The sequence below is a fragment of the Cynoglossus semilaevis genome, chromosome 2 (assembly GCF_000523025.1).
Source record: "Cynoglossus semilaevis isolate Cse_v1.0 chromosome 2, Cse_v1.0, whole genome shotgun sequence".
In the NCBI taxonomy this organism is placed as follows: Eukaryota; Metazoa; Chordata; class Actinopteri; order Pleuronectiformes; family Cynoglossidae; genus Cynoglossus; species Cynoglossus semilaevis.
In genome coordinates this window covers 7,830,601-7,846,776 of record NC_024308.1, presented here as the reverse complement: position 1 = coordinate 7,846,776, position 16,176 = coordinate 7,830,601, and the positions used below count along the sequence as shown (strand labels likewise).

The following is a 16,176-nucleotide window of genomic DNA, read 5'->3' as shown; positions in this document are numbered from 1 at the left end:
TTGATTGACAAGGTCCATATACGGGGGCTGTGTGACCGAAAAGCATCTGAATGGTTGTGTATTATTTAAAGTCAGTCCCAAACAGTGTCCGTCCGATGTGAGGTGTCGGTCAGGGAGCAGACCGTTCTGAAGCGAAATAAAGCTGAGCTTGAGCTGTTGATAAACAGGTGTGTGAGGACAGGTCGTTTCTGCCTCTTTAGTTATGCTCAAAATATCAATCCAAGTGCAACGCAACTTGAACTACTGGACACCAATGCATTCAACAGTATACTGGATATGTACCTGGTATGTTGAGTAGCCCAGGGTAGTATTTTGCCTAGTAGTAAGTAGTAAGTTCATAATTGAAGGCATGGCGTGCAGCGAAGACGATAAGACGATCAAATTTACGAATCGTCTAAAGACGACGTCACATCCGTACTACGGCCGGACACAGTGTGACTTTATCGGACGTGACTCTCTGAGATGCTTTAGGGAAACCAGCCCTCAGTCGTGCAACAAGGGTTAGAAGTAAAGCTACTGTGATACTGACGAAGAATACTGTGATAATAGAGTAGAGCGTGAAGAGAAACACAAAGATGAAGATGATTCACTGTTTTAATCCTCAACCGACGTCACAGTGTGAGAAGTGAATGGACGAGGAAAGGAAGGATGAGAAGGAAGAAAAAAAAATCTGATTCTGTTCTGAACACAAAGAGAATTCTCCCGTCTGGACACACGCTACTGTGCAAAGTTTTAGGCAGGTATTTACATTTACTCTGCACAGGCTTCTCGCAGCCTTTTCTTTTTCAAGTACAAAAAACTAAATTCTTGTTTGTTTCTAAACATCAAACTCCAGGAATGAATAAAAAATGATCCAGGATAGAAGGAAAACAGGAATGAATAAAAAATGATCCAGGATAAAAGGAAAACATTAGTGATGCGGAGAACTTCACAGTGTGGTTCTCTACATCTGATATAAATACTTGAAATACAGGCTGCAAATACAGCAGTAAATGGACTCACTGGCCTGGAAACATTTGCACCACGTGAATATGGAACTGATAATTTTCTTTTCCGCAGGGATTTCAATGCTATTCTCCAGCATTGAAATGAAAAACATGATTCATTTACACTTTAGTGCAGACAATCCAATTCCAAGACAATCCAAATCCAATTCCAAGCAGTTGAGAAACTGTTTCCCTTTTAACAGTAAAGTAAACAGTAAAATTTCCAACTCAAATTTCAGGAAATAATCCTAAGGAAGAGGACGGCGGTGACGGTAGTGTGAGAAAAGAAACAGAGTAACCTTGAAGTGTGAGTGATGTCATGAGGGAAGACAGACGGACGGACAAACAGACGAAGAAATCGAGATTTTTCTCCCCAAAATAACCATGCTTTTAAAGCTACAGCGTGCAACAGTCTGCCTCCCGGTGACAGTAGAACCATTACGAACCCACAGCTCGATGCATTAGCCTTCGTTAATATGAAAACGACGACAACAACGATAAGAACGACAATAATCTTTGAAAACAAATCAGATCATGGTACACGCCCTCAAAAACTGAACCGCCTCCTTAAACATTAAGGAACTGAGCCGTAGGAATCGACCAATGGGCTGCTGGACCGACGAGAGCTCCTCCCCCTGCAGGGAGCAGCCGTCCCAGATTGTCCCAGCCTCGTCCAACTTCATGTGCTTGTGCAAGTGTATGTATGTTCAGAGCAATGTGTGTGTGTGTGTGTGTACCGGGAGGGGAGAGAGCAAGAGAGAATAAGAGAGAGAGAGAGAGAGGGAGAGGAAGCAGGCTGATAATAGAAAACCACCAAATAGGAAGTACTGAAGTACTGAAGAGTTTTTTTGTCTGATCATGTCGTGTGTCACGTGTGTTTATTCATATTCGCTCCTTGGTTGGAACCCAGATGTACGGACCGGACTGTTCCTCAATGATCTGCTTCACCTGCGAGTAGACTTCCTCTAGAGACGAGCCCTGGACTTTAGCTGCGGAGATACGAAGAGAAGAAAAACAAATATAATCAAAGTTTTTCATGTAGTATAATTATCAAAATACTAGTTAAAATAAAAAAAGTTACTTGGCAAGATTATCATTTTATAAATCACAGGAATTTATATATATATGGTCATATTTCTACAAATATCTCATTCCTCTTTCTGAACACTAAAGTTGACTATTGAGTGACGAGAGGTAGGAGCGCCTTCGAGTGGCTCAGAGGAGTACTGCATTTTTTGAAAGCCTTAAAATGTACGTTTATTTCTTGTGTTTTCAGGCGTCTGCACAGGAAATGTTAGGGTGAGTGTTAGGGAGCGTTAGTGAATTTCCAAAAATAATATCACTGACCAGTGAAGTACTCAGTAAAGTCTTGCTCCAGTTTGACTGCCCTGTCGAACGTTTTCCTCGCCTGCTCCTCAGTCAAACGCTTGTTCATCTCCCTGCAGACATAAAAGGTCATTACAGTTGGTGATCCAGTCTTTTTACATTTTTAAATTAGGGTTTGAGCATTTCTTATTTTTGCAAAAAAAAAGCGGTAATAAGTTAATGGTCAGGAATCCATCATGGCCGATGAAGTGCTCTGATTAAACCCACAGTCTTGATAGAACATGTGACGCTGCAGGAAAAACTGTTGATTAAATGATCTTCACCACCAGGTGTCACTGTGTTGTCAGTGTTACTCACATGATGTTGTCGACGCTCTGCGGGCAAATAAGGATGGCGATGGGATGGAGTCCAGCTAACTGGAGACGCTTTATGGCATTCCCTGATACATCCAGAATACAGTGTTTACCCTGGTGGAGACACAGAGAAGTGCAGGTTCACAGCCTATAACCTTTCAATCCTTTATCATTGGTTCTGTCCCGTGTCTCAGTGTGACCTCAGCGCCTCACCTTGTCGGCGACCTCTCTCACAGACTGTATGCTGGTTCCGTACAGATGGTTGTTGTACTGGCCGGCCTCGATGAACTTGTGTTCCTGAATCTCTCGCTCCATGAGCTCCCTGGAGGACATGAAGTGGTAATCCCTGCCGTCCACCTCGTAGTCTCGCCGTGGCCGCGTTGTGTCTGGGAGTCGGAGATTAAACACACGCACACACCACCGTAGTTTTCAGTAATTGCACATTTGAGATTAAATATGTTTAAACTTTGTAGGTGCAATCGTTGCAGCTGTGTTTCCATTAAAACATTTCAACGCCTCTGATTAAAAGTAATGCATTTAAATGGTGATTACAAAAATTTACAATTTATTTTTTTTAGAATGTATTGCAGGCTAAAGTACCAGCACCTAGCCTCAGTTATTAAAATGTAACTAAATCTTTGTGAAGACGGCTCAGATTTATTACACTGCCTCAGAAACTCACGTGGGACGCAGGAGCCAAACTTATCCGGGAACTCAGAGATGAGGTCATCGTTTACCCGATCTTTCATTGGTCCTAGCACAATGACCGGTCGTGTGTAATTCACTAAAAAAATACAAAAGAGATGAACTGTTTGGGGAAAAAGGACATGACTTTGCAGTTTAGGAAGTGAAGGATATGATTAGAAAAACACAGACCTGACACAAAAACAGTAAATATAATCATGAAACTCATCAAACAGCTCGACCTGTATTCAAAACGTGCATCTATAGCATTTGTCACATATAAAAAGCAGTTTCAACAACTTGTTTCTTGTTATTTTAATTAAAATAACAATTCTATGTGTATGTATTTTTGAAACACTGACCTTCTTGCTGAATGACAGGCTGGTAGGTCAGGAAGGCCTCTTCTAGACCAGCTGATTGGACAAATGAAAAATGACAAAACATGTGACATCACCATCAGAACAAACCTCCATAGGTTTTTTTTTGTACTTTAGACTTTTTCACCAGTTCTAGAAAAAAATTATTCTGTCTGGAAAAACAGAGAAGGTCACGCTGATGTCACTGCACACGGAAACACAGAGATGATGTGCACGTCACACACACAAACACACACGTTTAAACACACACACAGCAAAACTCATGGAGAGCATGTGACAAATGGGGGGGGGGGGTCACAAGCTAAAAACACACACTCACACACAACAAAACACGCGCCAGCACGGAGGAAAGTGAGGGGGGGGGGGGGGTTCCAGACTTACAGCAACTACTCTCACTATCACTGGTGCCAGAGGTTACCAGCTCTGGAAGGACAAGACAGGTCAGAGTCAGCGACACACACACACACACACACACACACACAGGGACAGTGTGACACTCTATTTCTTACTGTAGATTAATTCAACATTGACTTTTTTTCAGACAAGATTTGCTGACAAAGCAAACGTCCTGGAACTATAGGAGGTGAATGGAACGTACTGTACATCCATTATTTTTCATGAACAGAAATTTCATTTCATGACTTTGAAAGTACGGAAGGAAAAGGACAGAGTGAGGTGGTGGTGGTGGTTATATATATATATATATATATATATAAATAAAACACTGCACAAGTGTTCTGTCTTCACTGGTTTGAAAACAAGATGAAGTTACATGTACTTTCCAGCAGAGGTCACTTAATTACAGCTTACAAAGAATACTTACCTTTATCATCCTGTTCCTGCAGGGAAGAGAGAGAGAGAGACAGAGAGAGAGAGAGAGAGAGAGGGAGAGAAAAGAGCCAGATTAATTTTAACTAAGATAATAACTAGATGCCTTTAACACTTATATATGTAAATTGAAAGTGTGGGTCTGTGCATGTGCGTGTGCACGTGTGTAGGGGGTAATTTTAATTATCAGCTCTACGTCAGGGCTGTTGTTTCACACAGCGTGAGGGAAACGGGGAGAATAAACAGCCAGAGTGATATCAATAGCTGGTGTCAGACTGGTGTTTCAGCGACTCATCGTCCCGCTGAGAACGTGTGATTAAAGTCACGTTGTTGGATCACGTGTGAATTCAAAGGATGTGTTGTTTGAATCCAAAGTTCAAAGATGTGAAGGTGTCAAAGAGAAAATGACAATTTGTCATAAGGAATGCATATTTATAGTTTAATTACTGACACTTCAAAACAAATCCCGGTTGGAAATAAGTTGGAAATAAGTTCACTTTACTCTGTAATCGTCTACATTGATTCAGACACACATTCGTGTGACAAAGCCCTTGGACTCACCATTCGGTCCTGAGACCTGGTCACTCTGGCCGTCTTTAATCTCGACCTCTCCTTTTTCTCTGCCCTGAAGAAAGAAAAAATATGTAAGAAACGTCACAAAATTTCACACCACATTAAACACATGAGTCTGCAGTTCCTGACGGAGCATCACTGTGAAATGACATGTCATCACCACAGGATGAGGAGGGTGAATGAACTGCATGAAAATGTTCAGAGGTAAATTGAAAGTTTGGAGCCGACAGCACGTCTGCGTCCGCTCATCTGGGTGTGAAAGTGATTAATTTCTCAGAATGGTATCAGGACTGGAGGCACGCTCGCTCCAGCCTTTGGAATAGGACACATTTATTTCCACATTCTGCTTGTTCCTGCGTGACATTTTTGTCTCCCAAGTTTAAATTTAGATTTGTCACTTCCTGTGCAGGACCATTTCCTGCCGGTGATCACACTGTGACTGCTTGAATTTCAAATCAGCAGCGACTACGCGCTGCAGTTTTTCGTTTTGTGACTTGGACTGAAAATTCAGACATGTTTCTGTCGTCTTTCATTAGGATTTCACAGGATAAGAAGTCAAGATAAGTGGACATGAGAAGGAGGAAAAAGGAAAAGCTAGAGAAGTTTACTTTCAGAAAAAGTGGGACGAAAACGAGAAGAAAGATGGAAAATACAGACGTGTAGGAGTAGGAGATGGAAGAAGGTGGGGAGAGAGAGGGAGAGAGTGGTTTATGCACACTAAGACCTGCAGGTGGAAAGAAGGAAGGAAGGAAGGAGTCACCTGACAGGTCAACATTAATCTCACGTTTATTCAGACTCATGTTTTTCATGTTAAACCCTGGACCCACTAAAGCTGACACAATGTCACAACAGTCCTTCGCTGTAACACCTGTGTTATATTAGCTCCGATGCTACATCTTCTAACAGCAGGATTCTCCCAGCCAGCCTCAACACTGACACTGCAGTCTATTAATACTCCATCCTCTGTACTCCTGTGTGACAGTCTCTGGATCCGTCCTTCCCCATGTTCAGTCCTCACCCTCCTGCACACACACCCACTTATCCCTGGTGACTGTAATCCCTTCTCGCCTCCCTCCCTCCCTCCCTCCCTCCTTCTCTCACTCATTTTAACAAGCCCTCACTTCCCTCAGAAACCCATGAACATCTGTCTGTCACCTCCTCCACAGGAGGGAGCGATGGAGAGAGGAATAAAGAGGTGAAGGAACAACATTTAGTCGATTCTACTGTGAGACGACAAACAGCACAAGGAGAAGAAGACGTGGACCTTCACTCAGTCCAACTGGCTAACACGGTTAGGCCTAACAGGCAGATTTAAGGCAGCGACGCCTCTGCTGTCCTAAGGAAAAGAACAGGGGCCTTACTAAAGGAAGACTAGAAAAAAAACTGCAGTAACTCTGTGTTTAAAATACAGTGACAGTGGTCCAGAATACACCATTTCAGCCAACAGTAATTCATATTTGTTACATTCGAACATGACGGTGAAACCAGATTGAAACATTTGGTATGAATTTGAGATCCAAAACCCACAACATAAAACAAACAAATGCTCAGTTGAATTTCATGCTGTGAGCGGTCAGGAAGTAGACGGCAGTCTACATCGAATTCAGGATTCATCTGACCTTTTGCGGCTGGGGATGACCCCAACTTCGGGGCAGTTTGGAGGCGGGGGGCTGAGGTGCCGGGCGGGCCACCATTCTTCTTCAATAGCGCTGCTCAAATGAAGGATGTCCCCGAAACGAAAAGGCAGAACCTGGTTTGTCTGATCGGAACCACTTCCATCATAGTCGAACAACGCTCTGCAGAGAGAGAGAGAGAGAGAGGGAGAGAGAGAGAGAGAAAAGTTTTTACCTGGACACATGGACAGACTGTTTCTGTGTGTGTGTGTGTCACTGTTGTTCATCTAAACATGTCCTCTCTGTCTCTGTCACCACAGAGCTGTACACCTGTCTATAGGGAGAAGACTTGGAAACAGAGGACAGCAGTGTGTCTTTTTGTGTGTGTGTGTGTGTGTGTGTGTGTGTGTGTGTGAGTGAGTGATAGGAACTGGAGCTGAAATAACAAGCCTCCCTTGAAGTCTCAACCGCCTTCATCAATAAAACAAAGCACGGTAAATGGAGGGAGGACAGCAGTGAGACAGTGAGACAGAGAGTTGGACTCAGAGAGTCTGACATCACAGTATTACATATTAATCAAACAGCAGAAAGACATCAGTGTCCATTAGACAGAAGTGGACGTGATGAAAGGACACGAGGAGCAGAGGGACGAGACTCTGCGTCCCCGTCGTCCTTTGACTTTCACAGATTTTGCTGTGATGGAACCTGACGTCCTGCTGCGGAGACACCGACCCAGGGACTCAGATCAATAAGACAGATGATGAAACATCAGTCTGTCGTGTTCTCTCTGCATCACCTAGAAAAGTCTCAGGTTTCCTGAAGGACACAAAGTAAACACAGGACACAGTTGCTGCCCCCGCTCCACGAGTTGAGCCCACCACTATTGGACACAAATTGTTCAAAATAAATTCCCTCGCGGGTCAAACACACTGACTGATGGGGTAATAGAAGGAGAGCAAGATGAATTTTAAAACTCTTCTTTTTGCTTTTAAATGAAAGCAACGGTGTCTAGAACTCCATCCTCCTCAGGATCCAGGACAGGATCTGTCCATGACACGCTGCAGAGAGAAATGGATTTTTGTTACGGTTCTCTCCCCTAATTTAATTTCTATTGTTATTGACCTCATGAAATAGAAAATAAACATCGTCATCAAGAAGCCAATGTCCTGAAACCTGATAGCGTCAAACACATTCACGGTATTATTTTTCAGCACCCGGCAGCACGACATGATTTGATCCTCACATCATTCAAATGTGTGGTTTATAATCAGTGGAAGTGTGTCGCTGAGGTGCTAATGTGCTGATTGGTCTCAGCAGGGTACAGGTGACATCTCCCAAACAGCTCCCCCTAGAGGATTATTGCAAAATACATTTTCTCCTCACTCGATCGACACGATCCGACAATAATAATAAATTCAGAAATAAATTCAGAAAGTCAAGGCAATCTTATGGCACTGGAATAAAAAGATTACAGAAAAACAGACTAGTTCTAAACAACATTTCTGTTTCCCAAAGTCAGTGAATGCTGTGCAGTGAAAAAAAAAAATTCCAAGTGACTGAGCTATACAGTGAGTTTAAAATAGGAGCAGGAAGGTGTGAATGTAAATGAGGAGAGAATGCACTCTCTCACACACACACACACACACACACACACACACACACACACAAATAAGTCATACATTGTGCATGTCACCTTGCCTCACTGACATTTTCCCTGAGAAAAGGTAAGTGTGTGTCCTACACATTTTGCACATTTGTACTCGAATACCCTCTTTACACACACACACACACACACCCACACACATGCACAGTATGTAAATGAATGATGACACACACACAGCTATCAGCCCCGGAGCAGCAGACACTCTGAATCTGTCACGCGACGGCAGCCTCCTCCTGACCAATCAGCAGCTTTTCTCAATATTCACACACTAATAGATCATCAATGGGCAGTAAAGGGGTACTGCAGGTGTCATGTGACAAAGATTGATGACACGGGGCATTCATGGGTTATTATGTTATCCTATACAACCTTGAAATGTCCTTGGTCTTATTTTAAACATGGCTTGGAGGAACAGCCTTATTGGGTTTCATCTTCTAAGTCAGTTACCTCAGGGGAAGGTGTCCTGGTCATTAATGAAAATGTATTAGATCTGAGTCTGACATTCACATGGAGACATGATCCATAAACATGTTTGATTTGCCGTTCAGCTTTTGACAATTCCACCTACTTTAAACCCCAAACAAAAACCCATGAACCTTCAAACATTTGCTGACGTTTTTGGCAGCAACAATAACCCAACAGTCGCTGTTATTTCCTGTTCAATTTGAACCTGATCTTTATACAGGCAGATTCATCACAAAAATGCTACATGCTAACGGCGATAAACAGCAGGTGGATCAATACGTGGATGTTTTTATTTGATGGTTATAAAAAAAATAAGCCTGGAAAATTCCACTCAACCTTTCTGGCACCGTTGTCCTTTGAACGTCAGTCTCTCTGAGAGTATGTTCAGTTCACGGTGACTGATCCTGCTGCTGCTGCCGTTTACTTCCAGGTCACTTAGGTAACGTTCAGGTCATGTGAAATATTTGACTGTTGAACTGAAATATATATATATATATATAACCAATGAAAATATATATTTTTAGATCACAGCTGGAAAAACTGAAACTGAAATAATATGATAGAATAAATGAAAATAAATGTAACAACATTTTAACATATTTTCTTGCCACAGCTTGAGTCTGTTTCAAATGTTAGCGTGAATCTAAACCTGTTTATTAGCTCATCAATAACTGCTGAATAAACGGTAGATTTCCAGACAATTCATCTTCTACCACTTCAGCTTTTTCAAGGTTAAGCAGGAGCTGAAGTGTCTCTGGAAAATTCACACTGAAATTCACACCTATGGTCATTTTGGCGTGAACAGCCTATGTGTGTTCTATGTGTTTCTCGGACTTTGTGAGGACACTGTAGCATCCTCCATCTGTGATCTGGTTTGCGGTTTGGGAATAGCACCGACCACTATGACAGCGTGGCCCACTTGGCACAGCTCATGGTATAACTGACAATTTTATACAGTGAGGTTGGGGGTTCTACTCCATCGGTCTATCAGTTTGTGATCCTTAGACTTAAAAATGTTAAAAAATCAGTTGATCACTAAGCCAAGCTGAAGAAGTCAAACATGATGAGTATTACCTCAGATTGAACCCCAGTCTGTACTGCTGATACCAGGAGTATTGATGCTCCAGCTCCCAGAGTAACACTACATTTGTAAAGTTCACAAAGACGATAAAACTATTAGCTCCAATGAAGTCTGCTTTAGCATTCTCCATTATCCTCCTGCTATCGATCTCCAAAGAGCTCAGTGAGATTTATCTGGAGCCGTGACCCAGTGTCTGATCAATATCTTGAATCAAGTTGTGAGTGTTGTGATGAAAGGAGGTGGAATAAAGTCATCTCTGCTGCTCAGAGGAAAACAAGAAGAACGGTGCAGCAGTGTGGCTCAGCATCTGCCAGACAATCTATTAGTGATTCCAGAAGTGATAACCCTGCTTTGAGCATTTCTCACACACACTCACACACACTCACAATGAAACAGTAGACAGCGGAGATAAGACCTGAAGGCCCAGAGACAGTCGGACACCCTGTGCAGGTGTGGTTTTGTGTTACCTGACGTAGAGTGTGCGTTTCTGTGTGGAGCGGAGCGACGTCGAGCTGGAGCTGATGCTGCTGGTCATCATCTGTTCCCTCAGGTCATGGATCTTCGCCTCAAAACGGCTGTACTCTGCACACACACAAGACAAGAGACGACAAACATTGTTTTGTTTTTTTTGCTTTTTTTTATAGCAACTTTGGCCTCAGCATAGACCTCATTTCAGTTGTAGGATCACTCTTTGAGACAATTTCGTTTTTAAGGAGTTTTATGCATGTGTGTGTGTGTGTGTGTGTGTGTGTGTGAGACGTGTCATTCTGACGCTGCTGTCATACTCAGAAAGTTACACAAATGGGACTCCAGCGGTGACATGTCAGGCTGTGGTAACTCGAAGTATAAACTTATCTGCATTAAGACAAAATCAACCCAGTTGATTGAAGTTGTGACCAGCGACCGTCAGCCAATCAGGACACGAGCCAGTGATTTGGCCCTGGGTTTTAATTCCCTTCTTTTCTTGATGCAACAAAAACCATTTCGTTTCTGAGCCGTTCTGTTTCACGGGACATAAAACTGCTATCGCGCCTGTTTAAATATGAATGTGCTTTATTTATGTAGATGCACAGCGTGGGACGACAAACAACATAATGCGTCTTTAATGCGCCCTTCAAATGATTGATACTGCTTTCTTTGTTTCTCCTCTGGAAGAGTAATAACCCCACACTGCTCACCTTCAGCCTGCTGCCACAAAAGGACATAAACCTGAGTTCAGAGAAACTGCTGTGTTTTTCAGCAGATCTTTGAAGACAGTTTAAGTACTTTTTAAAGTACTTTTTATCATGGAGTTTTACCAGAAACTCAAATAAGATTAAATGAGGAAAATCACCCCTTGTCTGACTGTGCGTCTTTTTAAACCAATAACGTGGACTAAAGAGGACAACTCAGCTCCAGTAATTCAATCATGGTGAACACACACAAAAGAAAGGACAGAATTAGTGATATTTCTGCCGACTTCTCCTGTTTCCTGTTTCTGTTCTGCTGTCGTTTTGCCTTCAGTGTGAACGACCATTAAACATCATGTAAATCTAGCCTGGTTTTAAGGCTCACACAGAGATTTCTGGTGAAAGAACAAAGAGTTCCCTGTTTATCTGGTATAAAGACTAAGAAACAAGATTACCACTACACGTAAAAACAAAACAAAAACAAAACATTTATAAAAAGCCTTTGGCCTGATTCAATGTTCCCATTACTAACTTAAAGACTGCATTCCCAAAATTGGCACCAAGTCTTTATTTTTGTCGCAGTTTTGACAACTCCACATCCTCCAGATGCAGCTCAGCTTCACAAACAGCCGAAAACTGAGCAGGTTTTTTTTTTTAAACTAAAACAGATCCACGCTGTGTCTATCTTTTATACAGCATTATGAACAACAACATGCACCGGAGAGAACACGAGTTAAAGATTCAGCAAAAAAAAAAGAAAAAAAAAAGAACTGAAATGTTAGAAACCCTACGGCAGGAAACGACCGAGACTGTGCGGCAGCAAAGATATAAAGTGCTATCGACTCCACGGCAAAACCACTGAGCTGGTGTTTCTGAGGCTGCTGCACTAATGAAAGCTGACTGAGAGGTCAGTGCTGCAATTTTCATCACTTTTTTTTCCTATGAGGGAGCACACACACACACACACACACACACACACACACACACGGCCGACCACGAATTAAGTTTAAAAAAATGACAAGTGAAGATATTAAATCAATGAGTTCTTTTTCTAGATTCACCCGTGAATCCTGATCGTCTGTACTCACATGCTGCCGGAGGAGAGGGAGCTCCACGTCCACAACAGTGTGATGCACCACGCGTGTGTGTGCGTGTGTGTGTGTGTGTGTGTGTCTTCTGAAGCTCAAAGTCAAAAGATGTGAATGAAAAAGGGAAAAAAAGAGAGAGAAAGAGAGTGTGAGCAGGATATGGAGCAATGCTCTCTCTCTCTCAGTCCCTTCCCTCTCTCTCTCTCTCTCTCTCGCTCTCTCTGTGCATGTGTGTGGGAAAGAGAACCGATGGAGAACGCACCCTGGTACAGTCAGTTCCACGCTGGATTCAGGATGTGAGTAAGCCAGAGCAGAAATATGTGTGTGTGTGTGTGTGTGTGTGTGTGCACCGATATGTGAAAGTGTGCGGTTGAATGTGACAAATTCAGAATGTGTGAGTGTGAGTGTGTTAATGTGTGTGTGTGCAGTTAAGGGCTGCTCAGCTGCCTCTGAAACAACAGATGCTAACTCTGTACTACACTTGTTCTCTATCCCTCGCTCGCTGATGCGTTCACTTGCTCCTCCCTCCCTTTGACAGCAGCTCGCCCTAGGGCAGGGAGACACGCACACACGCACGCACTCTCTCTCTCTCTCTCTCACACACACACACACACGCACGGACACTACGGCTGTTTCCTCAGGAAGCGGACTCCATGCCAGTCTACCCTGCCCTACGTTGGCTCAGTGACCAGGTCTCCATGCCAGACACACATCAACGTCACGCATCTTGAAGAAAAGGTTTGACTCTAACGTATAGACAGCAGTGTTTGTTGTTCACTCACATTAAACTTTCCTTGACCTTTTCTATACGTTTCATTTATGGACAGAGAAATGATCGGATGGTCTGCAGGTCAAACACATCAGGATCAGGATTTAAGGTTGGCGTGATCGGCTTCGACCTGACGCTATCGGCACAAATCTTAATGCAGCAGGATCTGAGTTACAGCATGGAAGAGAGAGAGAGAGAGAGAGAGAGAGAGAGAGAGAGATATGGGGGGACAGGGGGGTGGATAGAGAAAAAAGCAGAGAAAGATGCAGGGAGAGATGGGAGAAGAGAGAAGAGAGGACGGGGAACAGAAAGAAAGAAATGGGGAAAGGCGGGGTGACAGAGACAAATAGCTCGGGGGCTCATGTCCCCTCACCTCTTCATTTGCTACCTCCCCTCTCCTCACCTCCTCTCCTCCCCTCTGTTCTACTCCCCTGTCCTCTGCCTTTCTTTCCTTTTTCCTTCCTTTCTTTCTTTCCAATGTTCAGACGAGAATTGTCCTCCAGTTACAGTTACATATAAGTCAATGTTTACCTTGTAAATGTAAATAATGTAAAAGGTGAAAAAAACTAAATAGTTGCTTCAGATTTCTGAGCATTTTCAAATTTGGGGAAAAATAATTTAAACAGGATGTAAATGACATACATTTTAAAGAGCCATAGCACGAGGTTATGATGATTGATTAGAACTAGAATTGACATCACTCATCACTGTGACAAATAAGACACAGTGACAATCGAAATCTGGATAAATGAAACTGAACTCATTAACAACTCCCAGGTCAACTATAAGGACAGTCAGAGGTTAGATGACTGTGAAAAAAACCCTGGAACATCAGAGGGTCTGTGTTTGAAGAAGAACGGGAGAGGCATTGAACCCAAAGAACACTGGACTCATAGTGAAAGACATCGGTTGGATATGATGTCGTGAGGATGACCAGTGGATCTTCATCAGTGTTTACAAACACTGAGCTCAAAATGCAACGCTTCTATAGAAAGGGAATTGAGTGAGGAAAAAAAACATTTCCCCTGAATCTGGACACACACACACACACACACACACACACACACACACAGACATCAGGCCCTGGTTCTAAAAATAGCTGAGCTGGAAGCAGCACCTCTGTCACTGATGCAGCTCTGCGCACAGATCTATAATGGTATTGATCAAGAGATCAGATTGCAGAGGAGATGAATTGAGGGTGAGGGGGGGGGGGATGCTATAATAATAACAACAATACAAAGCCATGTTTTTCGATAAATGTAAAAAAAAAGGACAAACCCATTTTTAAAGCATTGGACATACAGTACGGTGTACACGCCATATACCTCCAAATCAGTCATTTTCTCAACATGGCCGCCGCCTTGAGTCACCCAAACTACACTGTGGGCGGTGAGTCAGATCATTACCACTGACACCTGCGGTACTGAGGAGGAAGCAGCGAAAGACAGGTGGAAATAAAGGAAAGAAACACAGAGCCATAAATAAAGAAGAAAACAGTCGACTGGACCATGAGCTGACGACAACTCTCACAACGTGGTGCCAGAGGAAAAAAGAAGAAAAACTCAAAGATGAGGCTGTTAATCTTCATCTTAACTGGTGCCTGGGGCGCACACACACACAGACACACACACACACACACACACACACACACACACACACACACACACACACACACACACACACGCGCCCAGTGAAATAAACAAGCTTACAGCAGTGCAGATAATCCCGTCTAAATCACCTCAACTACTGCTGCTGACAGACACCGCCTCCACTGACTGTGTGTCTGTGTGTGCAGCACGTGTGTGAGCGTGGTGTGTAATCCCAGTCACTAATACTGTTGTCAAACTCACATCACCAGAGGGCAGAAGTGTGAAGTGTGATATCATCTTGTGATGTTCAGGATAGAAACCTTTTTTTTTTAAATGTCATGTCCATTTATACACATTTATCAAAACACCTTCCTGTTCTGAAAGTGACCTGTTGTAAAATACAATGTATAATGATGGTGCAATACATGTACAGGTACAACCAGCTGGTGCATTTTCTTATATATACAGCAGAATATTTCCTCTTTCTTATGGAATGTTCTTTATTGCACTCTCTGCTGTTGCCCTTTAAATCGCCCCATAGGTGATAAATACCACCTCAAACTCCTAAACTTTCTGACTTAAGCTTGAATCAAACTGAGTCTGAAGAACCACAGACTGAAACAACCACTGCCTCCAGGAGGAATTCAAAGATAAAAATTAAACCCAGGATGGAAGTTCAAGGATGAACTCATCAGCCAAATGTTCATAATTCTTCCTGAGAGTCCTTTTCATCCAAATGCCAACTGGATAATAAACCTTAATGATTCCCTCAAGAACTTTTCTCCTCTCGTCTTCTTTTGCAATCGTTAGATACAAAATTCGACATTCGTGTCCAAAGGTTTTCAGTTCACAAAACAGCCAGGAGGTGGCAGTGAGGCTTTTTAAAGTCTTAAAAGTCAATCTTAAAACCTTGTGTTTTTGTGTTTTGTATTTACTGCTGACTCTTGGCTCGGTTTACCCTGGAAAAAATGGTCTTAATCAAATTAGGAGTTGATTATAATAAATAATTCGTTTTGTATTTACCAAACAGAGTGAGTCTGTGTTCCAACACCCCCTACAGGCTCATGAAGGGAGCTACATTCTCTTGGTATGGAAAAAGGAAAACGTCACCTATGCTAACTCTGCTCGTCACCTTTGCTCGGGCGTTAAATCGAACACCTGCACAAAGATTCTATTCAGGGCCGACAGGTGAGACACAGAGACACAGAGACACAGAGACACAGACCTGGTGGAAAGACACGGCGACTGTGACTTCATCACTGACACAGCAGGACGGACACACTCCATCTGCTCCACCACAAAGATCCCAATACCCAAATCTGCTGCATCAGCTTGAATCCACCATGTCTTTTACCATGACACACACTCACACACACACAAACACACACACACTTCATTCCTCTCCTGGTGGATGTGGTTACCAACTACCCCTCTTGTTGGCATCGGTGTTGTTATGAAACAGAGGGAACCCTGCTGGTCACTGCGTGTTGTAGCAGCGGGAACGGGACAAAAATGGACCTCGGACCGACCCACACGAACACACACACACACACACACACACACACAGACACGAACTGACCACAGATCAGCGTGGACAGACGGTTTGATATGG

General features: G+C 43.0%; 1 protein-coding gene and 1 long non-coding RNA gene across 7 annotated transcripts in view; one reads left to right on the top strand and one right to left on the bottom strand.

Annotated features, from left to right (window-relative positions):
- Positions 1 to 874: 874 nt before the first annotated feature.
- LOC103396276 (discs large homolog 1-like protein) overlaps positions 875 to 16,176 on the bottom strand; it is a 64,433-nt gene continuing 49,131 nt past the window's right edge. For 5 of the 6 annotated variants that reach the window (XM_008334301.3, XM_025052710.1, XM_017030892.2 and 2 more), the window contains 10 exons: positions 10,417 to 10,531; positions 6,747 to 6,923; positions 5,116 to 5,179; positions 4,550 to 4,565; positions 3,712 to 3,762; positions 3,348 to 3,449; positions 2,879 to 3,051; positions 2,670 to 2,779; positions 2,334 to 2,425; positions 875 to 1,975 (listed from right to left, as the gene is read on the bottom strand). In XM_008334301.3, the coding sequence (XP_008332523.1) occupies positions 1,869 to 1,975; positions 2,334 to 2,425; positions 2,670 to 2,779; positions 2,879 to 3,051; positions 3,348 to 3,449; positions 3,712 to 3,762; positions 4,550 to 4,565; positions 5,116 to 5,179; positions 6,747 to 6,923; positions 10,417 to 10,531 (1,007 nt within the window). In that variant the 3' untranslated portion in view covers positions 875 to 1,868. Of the gene's footprint in view, positions 1,976 to 2,333; positions 2,426 to 2,669; positions 2,780 to 2,878; positions 3,052 to 3,347; positions 3,450 to 3,711; positions 3,763 to 4,549; positions 4,566 to 5,115; positions 5,180 to 6,746; positions 6,924 to 10,416; positions 10,532 to 12,206; positions 12,368 to 16,176 lie in introns of those variants that run through there. The other variant, XM_025052720.1, reaches the window with a different exon arrangement.
- LOC112486346 (uncharacterized) lies at positions 12,856 to 14,892 on the top strand. The gene is made up of 2 exons (XR_003048770.1): positions 12,856 to 12,944; positions 13,034 to 14,892. It is a non-coding gene; the product is annotated as an uncharacterized LOC112486346 (long non-coding RNA).